The sequence below is a fragment of the Furipterus horrens genome, unplaced genomic scaffold (genome assembly GCF_987537825.1).
Source record: "Furipterus horrens unplaced genomic scaffold, mFurHor1.1.pri manual_scaffold_12, whole genome shotgun sequence".
NCBI classification, from domain to species: Eukaryota; Metazoa; Chordata; class Mammalia; order Chiroptera; family Furipteridae; genus Furipterus; species Furipterus horrens.
The window spans coordinates 50,046,528-50,056,875 of NW_028327182.1; the positions used below are offsets into that span (position 1 = coordinate 50,046,528).

Here is a 10,348-nt window from a genome sequence, read left to right on the forward strand (position 1 = left end):
CGCAAGCAAGGCAGTCGATGGCTTTGCCGAGCTCTGCCGCAGTAGGTGGGGTGTCTAGCTCCTCCATGACTGGTAGGTCTGGGATGGCTTTAAGAGCAGTGTCTGTTACGGTGTTCTTCGTTGCGTACAGCTCGAGGTAGTGCTTGGTCCACCGCCGCATTTGCTGTTCCTGGTCAGTGATGACCTCACCTGTCTTGGACTTAAGGGGGGCGATCTTGGAGGGGATTGGGCCTGTTGCCTTCTTGATACCCTCATACATTCCTCGTGCGTTGCCTATATCGGCGGCTTCCTGAATGCTTCTGCACAGGTTTAGCCAATAGGTGTTGGCACAGTGGCGGGCGGTCTTCTGGACTTTGTTCCTGGAAGCCCGTAGAGCTTGAAGTGTACTGGGAGTGGGCGTGGCCTTGTAAGCCAGTAGGGCCTTCCTCTTAGCCTCGATCACGGGTTCCATTTCTTCCCAGTGAGCCTTGTACCAGTCAGCGTTCTTCCGCTCTTTCTTCCCATAAGCAATAATGGCGGAGTTGTATATGGCGTTGCGGAGATGTGGCCAATTGGATTCGATAATGTCATCTGCCGCCACTCCCTCGCCGAGTGCATCTTCCATCTTGTTGATGAATTGCTGGGTCTTAACTGGGTTGCTGGCACAACTGGTGTTGATGCGTGGGCGACCCTTCATCTTGGAGTGGTGCAACCTCTTCGGCATTATGCGCACCTTGCTTACCACGAGGGCATGGTCCGTGTCGCAGTCTGCACTGTGGTAGCTACGGGTGAGGAGGGTGCTGCCAATATCCGTTCTTCTGGTGATGACGAGGTCAAGCTGGTGCCAATGGCGGGAGCGGGGGTGCCTCCATGACACCTGGTGGATCTCTTTGCACTTGAAGAATGTGTTTGTCACGCACAGGCCGTGGTGACACAAAAGCTCAAGCAGTCGCTGACCATTCTCATTGATCTTTCCTCTCCCAAAGTTTCCAAGGCAGGTGGGCCAGGCCATGTGGTCGGCTCCTACTCTTGCGTTGAAGTCTCCAAGGAGATAGAGAGCGTTACTTCTGGGGATCTTGGATAACGCTTCGTCCAGTGCATGGTAGAACTGTTCTTTCTCTTCGGTGGTGGCGCAGAGGGTTGGGGCATACGCGCTAAGAATGCTGACTGGGCCGAAAGTTGTTGACAATCAGAGGGTAAGTAATCTCTCTGTGCCTCCTGTGGGTGGCTCTATGGAGTTAACAAGCGTGTTCTTCACAGCGAACCCAACACCGTGCTGTCTTGGTTGGTCCGGAGACTTCCCTTGCCAGTAGAAGGTGTAGTTGGTTTCTCTGATAGTTCCGTTGTCGGCCAACCGAGTCTCCTGTAGAGCCGCAATGTCGATGTTTAGTCGTGCCAGTTCCCTATCGATGACAGCGGTTTTCCTGGCACCCTTGATCCACGGAAGGTCTGCAGTAAGTCCGGGGCACATGGTCCTGATGTTCCAGCTAGCGAGGCAAAGAGCCGGAGGCTTCTTTCTTGTTGTTTGCTTGGAATTAACTGGTGCGGGTGTTTTGTGGCCCACTTTTCGAGAGGCGCCTCTCTGATCCCCACGCACCAAGTGGGGCAGGCGAGCCATGGCGAGACGGTAGCTGTCCAGTGAGGTGCGATGACCTCTCCCACCATCAGAGGAGACCCCTGGCGCTCGTTTCCTTCGCCTATCGGATGAGCTTATAACCGGTATCTGTCTCCTCCCGTGTTGAGTCGACATCTTGCGATGACACTGGAGTGTCCTCTCCAGTGAAGCTGAAGCTACAGAGCCTGGGCAGGGTGATATGGAGGGTCTGCTGTTGCCCATGCAGCAGACCCCCCCCTCTCTTCGCAGCTGAAGGATCCAAGGGAAAGACGGAGTCGATACAGCTTGGCTTCAGGTGCGCCGCAGGAGTTGCCGGTGTTGACTACAACGTCAAACCGCCTTAGGGACTCCGGCTCCGGATTTTCTGTCGGGGTTTACTCCCTTAGCCTTTCCCCTGAAGAGGTATGCCGCAAGGCAGCGGAGGTTTTTTGGAGTCAGAGTTTTCCTTCTCTGATTTTAGAGATGTCCTTCCTCTTTCCTCCTTTACAGTCTTGAGGGCAGCATTTACAGGCTAAAATAGAAAACTGGCAGTGTAACCTTCTAAGCAGATACTACCAATACCCTGCTTGGGTATACTCACCCAACAATAAACATCTCTTAAATGTCCTCCAAGTGCCATGCCTCGAATTAGTAAATGGCAGTGCAATGGCAGCCAAACATTTGGATCAGTTTCACTAAGTAAACCACCAACACAAGTAGGTTTTTAAAACAATAGAATAGTGTCTCATTTTATTAAAAATAATAACTATTTTTAAGCAACTTACCAGCAACACTGAATAAAAACCTGGCTGTGTTTCCCACTGTTTCAACTGCTCCTCAGCTGGCTTTAACACAGCAGCATCCTGACTGGTGGCCTGAGTTAAGACTTGAAGAACAACAGTGCTGGCACTATTGAGATCCATGGAAACCAATTGGCTCAGTCCGAATAGCCCAGCTCTCCAGCTTCCACTGTCCAACACGAAGTGGCGTTGGTTGGTCCCGCGCCCCACGCTTGCAAGTCCACGTGCCGCCGCCCACTGATGCCGAAAGCGGCTTCTAGGAACGCGCCATGTTCTGAGTCGCAGCTCTAAACGATGCGGACGCTAGAATATCGCATCACAGACATCCACAGCAAAAAAAAGATCAAAATACTGATACACAAAACAACACAAATGAATCTCAAAAAGCATTACGCTAAGAGAAAGAAGCAAAGCATAAAAGTCTACATGAAGTTCTAGAAAATGCAAAATTATAGAGACAGAAAGTAGATCACTGTTTGCCTTGGGCTATGGGGCTAGAGGAAAGGATGATACAACAAGACTCAGGATAATTTTTAGGGAGATGGAAATGCTTTAATCTTGATTCAATAGTAGTTATGCTACTGAAAAGCAATTTGGGGTCCTGCTGCCTGCCGCCACCCTCTAGGCAAAATTCCAGAAGCAAAGGTTTGGTGATAAAGAAAGTCTATCCAGTCACAGCTTCAATTACTTAAGCCTATCAATTAAGGCTAAACTCTAACACCTGGGCCCTGCTATCATTTCCCCCTGTTTTAATCACCTTATTTCTATAGGGCTAGTTACAAACTAAAACAGCATAAAATACAAAAACTACACAACTTTGGAAGAATGACAGGCTTCTGCCTCATAGCCTGTTCCCTCTAGAACACCCAAAGAATAAACCAGGGACCCTCTGCCAGGCCAGCCCAATCCTTTAGAAAAATAGGAAGCCCCACACTTTGTTCTTCCACAGAGACACGAACTTAACAATATACTGTCTAAAAACGCTTTAAGAGAACTCCAGAAACCAGTTAAAAAGTCATAATATCCCAGGAAAGTGCAAAGCCAAAACCAGCTACATTAAAATGGTTAAAAAAATTATTTCACCCATGAGAGCCCCTCCCCTAAGCCAGCACAGAAACAACCTTAAAGAAATGAAGACCTAATAATTATGAGACAAAAATAAAAACGACCATCTTAAATAAGTTCAATGAACTTCGAGAGAAAACAGACAACTAAGGAAAATCAGGAAAATGATGCATGAACAAAATGAAAATATCTTAAAAAACAGAACTTCAGGAATTGAAGAATATAATAATTCAATTAAAATATTCACTAGGAGGACTTCTGGCCAAGATGGAGGCATAGACAGACATGCGGCATCTCCCTCCACAACTAAGAAGGAATACAATTACCTCAAAACTAGAAACAACCATAAGTTCCAGAAAATCAAAGTGCATGGAAGTCCAGCAAACAAAGATATAACCTGCAACCAGGACCACCCTATTCAGCTGCACGTTTACATACTACATAAAACACTTTTAACTTTGAAATAACTGTAGGCTGAGAAAAGGGAATCAAAGTTGCAAAGACACGACCTGAGTTCTGCACGTCCCCTCACAGCGTCCTTACGTGTTCTTGCGCCGACGAGTACCTTCATAGGCTTATAGATTACTCATACGTTATTAGCTGGTTCTCCCTTGTTGCCTTTAAGATTCTCTTTTTGTTTTTGAATGTTGACATTTTAATTATGATGGTACATGGAGTAGGCCTCATTGGGTTCATCTTCATTGGGACTCTCTGCTTCCTGGATGTGCACGACTTTTTGTCTCATCAAGTTAGGGAAGTTTTCTCTCATTATTTTTCAGAAAGGTTTTCTATTACTTGTTCCTCTTTTTTCTTCTGGTATCCTTATGCACTGCAAATGCTTGGGACCTAGCAGGTTCGACCTGGATTCAGGCGGCCAGAAGAAAAGATGTGGAATGGAGTGGATATCTGACATGCCTTTATTCCAGGCATTGGGACACTCTGCAATTGCACTTGCTTGCTCTCACAAGTGGGGGTTCCACCTCCCCATATAATATGCATAGACAAAGCTTGCTACTTGCCAAAATATGACATCATTGATTACATAATGGCAAGTGCTCTGTGCATGCAAGTCTCTATTATCTCTGAGGTGCTTGCACCTGGACATCTGGATGAGGGAGCCTGACTGACTCCATTTTCCACACACACCACCCCTTCAGGGTTCTTCACCATGCAATCTATGCGACGTTTATATTCTATGAGGGTCCCTTAGTGAGAAGGGCTGAGCTCTGTACCTATAAGCAATAAGGACCTAAGAAACAGGCAAGGGTCCACCGCCATCCAGAGGTAAGGGATGCCTACCATTCCTGCAGTGGGTCTCTGGCCAGGCATTCAATGGTGTGCTCTTCAGAGGTCAATGCCTGCAAGGCTTGGCTAACATTGTGGTGGGCATCAGGCTATACACACAGCATTCAGTTCCAACCAGGGTCACACACTCCACCCTGAGAGGCAGTAAGCATAGCTAGGGCTGTGCAATTCTGCAAAGCTACTTTTCATAACTGATAATTTCTTTGTTCAAGAGGTTCAAGGCATCATACATTGCATTCAGTGCCCTGTCAGTGTGCAATGCCAATGCCTTTACCTTGGCTTCTGTCACTATGGATGCAACGGGATGGAAAAAAACAGCTAATGGGTAGTACCACCAGCAGGTGGGTTTCACCTGGTGTCATGCCTTAAACATTTCTCAGTTGGCTGGCTAAGTTACAAGAGTGTTCTGGACTCTGGCAGGCAGATAAGGCCAGCCCACATATAATAGCTAGTCCAATTTCCAGGTCACGAAGACCACCCATGAGAGCCACATACCCAAAAGGCTCCAGGGGCACTGTGACCCATGTGTTATCTCTTGATTTCCAATAATGTTCACTGGTACAGTTTTGACATAAACCTTTAGGAGTCCAGCCCACATGGGCCCTCCCTTTGGGGTTCTCAATACAGAGGGGAACTGGTCCAGCCAACTCCATGGCTTCAGCCATGAGCTATCCCAATGCATCCTACACAGTACAGTCAATTGTCAGTTGGGCCACCCCAGCATAGGTGTCAGCCCAAGTCACATTCCACAAAGAGTGCACTGTTCCATTTGTTCTACAGCCAGGTCCAGTTTGCTATGGAGGCTAGAAATGTGTACTAGGAGAGGCCAGCAGACATGCTGAGAGGAATCTCAGTACAGATTCAACAGGCTGACTGGTTGGCCAGTTATAAGTATGTACCTATTCAACTAAGGTGTTAGTTTCTGCCTTAGGGGCAAAAAGACAAAGAAGTTACTGGAACCAACATTGGCAAGTCTCTCCCTTCAGGCAATATGCTTGCAAGTTTCTGATCAGTTGACTACACAATGACCCACAGAGGGGGCCTCCCAGGCATGAGTACCACACCTTTCATACCTCAACTGGGGGCTCTAGATCTACTTGCAGCAGAAGGGGGGAACTCATAATAGGCCATAGAGAAATTACAAAGGAACCACAGAAGAGTGTGTCATGGCTTACTGGCCCTAAATATGTTACTCGGAACACTGGGGACCATTGTCCAATTACCAAAGGCACAATCTGTAGGTTTTTCTCTCCTCCCTGCCCTCAGGGAGCAACAAGACCTAGCCAACGCAGGAGAGGAGTTTTTACCTCCCAAGGCCAGGTCCAAGTAGCTGTCTGCCCTAGCTCCAGACCCTCCAGTGCAGGCAACAAAATGTTCTCTTGTCTTCCTACGCCTGGCTTCAGGAGAGCATCCTTGGTTTGCACCTGTAGCTGGATAGGAGCAGCCGTCTGGTGGAGTAACACTTCCACAGGAGCTGGGCCTCCCCTCCTGCTTTTCTCATTTAGAGTTCAGAGAACAGTCCACAAACATTTTGTCCAGTCCCTCAAAGTGGGGGTGGCAGCCATGACCCACAGGCCTTGTTCCAACAAGCCACTATACCATTCATCATCTTCGCAGACTAGGGGTGATAGGCCACATGAAATTTCCAGTCTACCTACATGTCGCAGGCCCACTATTGCATTTCGGCCCTAGTAAAATGAATTCCCTGATCCCTTTCAATAATTAGGGGCCAACCATAGGCAGCACACAAGCATTCAAATTCAGCAAGTACTGCTTTCTGATCTGGGTGGTGAGCAAGATATGCAGCCAGTAGTCCAGTGGCTGTGTCTACACAAGTGATTGCATACTTATACCCTTCTGAGCTGGGTAAGGGTCCAACCACATCAATTTGCCACCAAGTCAGTGGTACTTGTCCTCATCCATCTGTCCCAAAGTTTCTGAAGGCCTTTGGGGATGCTCTTGTGAGCAAAAAACACAGGTCCCACAATCCTCCTGCACCTCTGCTAAGGTAGCAGTTAATCCCCCCAGGATTTCACAGCTGGTCACATAGTCTTTTATCCAGCATGCAAAATGCATTGGTGCAGCCATTGGGCAACTTCTTTCCCTGATGGGCCACTATGCACCATTTCTAGCCACTGCACCTTGGCTAGAGTATCAGCCTCGTCATTCCTGGGGCAAGCTAGAGTCACATACCTAGTTACATGATACACAGTAATTTGTTTCTGGTAACCTAGTTCCCATAGGTCTTTGCACAAGGCCTGCCCCTATAAAGGCCTGTGCATAACCATCCACTTATTAGCATGCCATGTAGAGATACAGAGACTCAAGCCCTGGTACACCACCTAACTATCTGTACAAATAGTCAGGGATGGTGCCTCTTTTGCAACACTAGTCACACGGCTCTCAGCTCTGCCCATCAGCTACTTGGCCAACTCCAGTGTCAAACCAGATAGTGTCTGTCTCTGGATGGATTGGCATAGCAGTCCACATGATGGACTGTCCTCTGCTAGACCCATCCATATACCAGTCATCTACAGGGATGGGTGCCTTTCCTTCATGGAAAGGACTGGGTTCCATTCTTCCACTATGACAGGAGCAGTAGACTTCTCAGCTACGTAAGTAACAGAGCCTAATACTTCCTGCAACTCAGCCTGCAAAGGGTTAGCGGAGAGTGCTTCTTTGCTGCAGATAAGCCCCTCATTTGGCAAGTGTGGGTTTCTGGGCTGTCCCACTGCGTGGCCCATCTATCCAGTCTCAAGTCTATCCCACAATAGGATAAGTAGTCTTTACTGTCACAGGGGAAGTTCCTGTTATAGCCTTAGTGGCTATCAAAGGAGCATACACCGCCACCAATTGCTTCTCTGTTAAGGAGTACTGAACCTGAGCTCATTTCTACAGCTGGGACCCAAACCCTAAGGGTTGCTGCAGCCATTCAGAACACTGCCAGAGGCCTCATCCAAAGCCCTCCTGTGTCACATGCACATCCAGTTCACAGGGTCTATTAGGATCTAGAGTACGCAAAGCTTGAGCACATTTAATAGAACGTTTTGATCCCTGGGACACTCGTTCCACAGTTGGGGTCCAGTCCCACTTCACCCCTTTTGTTACTAGAGCATAGAGGGAGCAAATTGTCTGAGCCAGATGTGGTAAAAAAAACAAAACAAAAAACAACTCACCAGCACCCAAGCCAACCCAGAAATGCTTGAAGTTATATCACCGTGGTGGGGGCAGGGTACACATGAATTTTATTTATCACTACATCTGGGATAACTTTTGTCTTACCCAACCAGACAGATACCAAGAATCTGACAGACAATCCAGGCCCCTGCAACTTGGTCTTTCTGACAGCCCAGCTACATTTCTTCATATATAACAGCGCTTGTGGTACCTCTTTCTCTAGCTCTGCAAGACAATTACTTCTTAACAGAATGTCATCAATATAGTGGAAGAGGTGCATCACACAGCAGGCCGTGACCACTTGGCCAGGTCCTCTTCCACAAGCCTGTGACAAATAGTCAGGCTGTGCAAATACCCTTGCGGAAGCACTGTGAAAGTCCATTGCTGGCCTTCCCAGGTAAAGGCAAACTGATCTTGGGTCTCTGGGGCAATATCAAAGGAGAAAAAAGCACTTGCCAAGTCAGCCACAAAGTGATAAGTTCCCAACTCATTAGTTAACCGGTCCATCAAGTCCATTATTGAGGGGACTGCTGTATGTATCAGGGGAATAACCTTATTCAACTCCTGATAATCCACAATCACTCGCCATGTGCCATCAGGCTTGCACACCAGCCATACAGGGGAATTAAAGGGGCTGTGGGCCATTCTGATGATTCCCACCTTCTCCTGCTCCCCTGTAGTGACTGTGATTTCCTCATGCTCTCCAGGCAATCAGTACTGCTTAGTTGCCGTCACCTGCTGCAGTGTCGGCAACTTTACTGGGGGATGTTCAGCATGTCTCCTCAAAACTTCTTTTACCACTTGCACACACAAATGAAACTCCCCCACAGTGGTATGGACCCACTTCCCTTGGAGCACATTGATACCCAAGATATATTCAGGAATGGGGGACACATAAAGAGTATATTCACATGGGAGCAGCTGCCCAATGTTCAGTGAAAGCTGCATAGCCTTCACTTGCACACTGTGCCCTCATAACCACCTATATGGGCCTCAGGCCCCAGAAAGTTCTCAGGATTCCCATATAGGTGAGTGCATTTCTCTCCTGTATCCACTAGGGTTAGGACACACTGGACATTTGTGGGGAACCAGTGGATCTCCAACTCCACATGTGACCTCCGGTCCCCACCCCCATCCCTTGCAGGCAGGGCCCTGGATCCTCCCCCTATTCAAATTCCCAAAGGATATTGCCCTCCTCTCATGGGGCAGCTGGAACTGCCATGTGGTCTTCAAGATGCACAGCATGGGTCTCCTGGGGTATAGCCCCAGACAGCTTCACTTGTTTCTCCTTCTGGGGTCACTGGACGCACTAGTCAATCTGCAGCTGTTTCCACAGCCACAAGAGATAGGCATTTGCTTTCTATTGAGTTTGTCATGACCAACTCCTGTCCCTAGAAGATCTACCCACATCTGGGTATGGGTCACCTGCACGGGTTTACTCTACCTGAGGAGGGAACGGAGCTTGTGACACAGTTCAGACCCTCTTCTGGGCTTGCTGGCTCTCTGCTTCTCCCAGACTCACCACCATTATAGTGACTTCATTAATGTGGCACCCAACATATGGGGCCAAAACAGCCATAAGCAACACAAAGGAGGCAGAAGGGGTGTGTTGTAACTCTGAATCTCTCACCCCTGTGGCGAACCACTCATCATCTGGGCTGCAAGTGTTCAGATTAAACATAGCCTGACACATGCCCAACTCCCACAAGATCTGCACTAGATCTGCATAAGACTGCCAGTTACTCACCATCTCAGGCACATCTCCTTCACTGGCCCATACTGTCTGGATTGTGGCCATAACCCAGTCTAACAGAGAGTAGGATCTCTGCCCTGGCCCATGCCACCGGCAATTCTGTAGTTGCTGGTACAGAGAGGGATGCATTGTAGTGGACACTAACTTCTCCATCTCATTATCAGTTCACAAAATGCTGTCCACCCCTAGGTCCCACAGACAGAGAAGCCAAGCTGCTAATGGGTTGCCAGACTGCTGCTAAAGCTACTTCCCCAAGTCTAATAGCTTGGCCTGCATGTAGGGGCAATATGTGGTGTGCTTCACCATCTGGGCAGGGTCGGCTGGGCCTCACCCCCACCCCACCCCAGGTGCCACGGTCTGCTGCAGTTTCATCTTCTGCATTATGACTGGCCGAGCTTGCAGGGGAACTGGCTCCTCCTCCTCCTCCTCCAAGTCATCCTCCATGATTGGGGAGGGGAATCGCCATGACCCTGTAGCCTTGGCATCTTCTTCAAATACACAAATTCAAGCCTCCAAGGCATTGCCTTTTTCTGGAATTCTTGGAACTTTGCTGCATTGGGGAGTGCTGTCTCCATTCCAGCTTGTGAGGCTGAAAGAAAAAGCCAATGCATGGCCCCCACCACTGCCCAGGTGCTCCTCTCCTCTAAGGTCTCTCCCACTTCCCACAGGGCTTTC

The 10,348-nt window shown here is 48.5% G+C and overlaps 1 protein-coding gene across 1 annotated transcript in view; it reads right to left on the reverse strand.

Moving 5' to 3' along the window:
- The window catches only part of LOC149996168 (uncharacterized), a 76,386-nt gene extending 66,269 nt beyond the window's left edge, over window positions 1-10,117 (reverse strand). The window contains exons 1-2 of the mRNA XM_090258206.1: window positions 10,016-10,117; window positions 8,276-8,342 (exon numbers count right to left, since the gene is read on the reverse strand). Coding sequence (XP_090114332.1) covers window positions 8,276-8,342; window positions 10,016-10,117 — 169 coding nt within the window. The remainder of the gene's footprint in view (window positions 1-8,275; window positions 8,343-10,015) is intronic.
- Window positions 10,118-10,348: the final 231 nt, after the last annotated feature.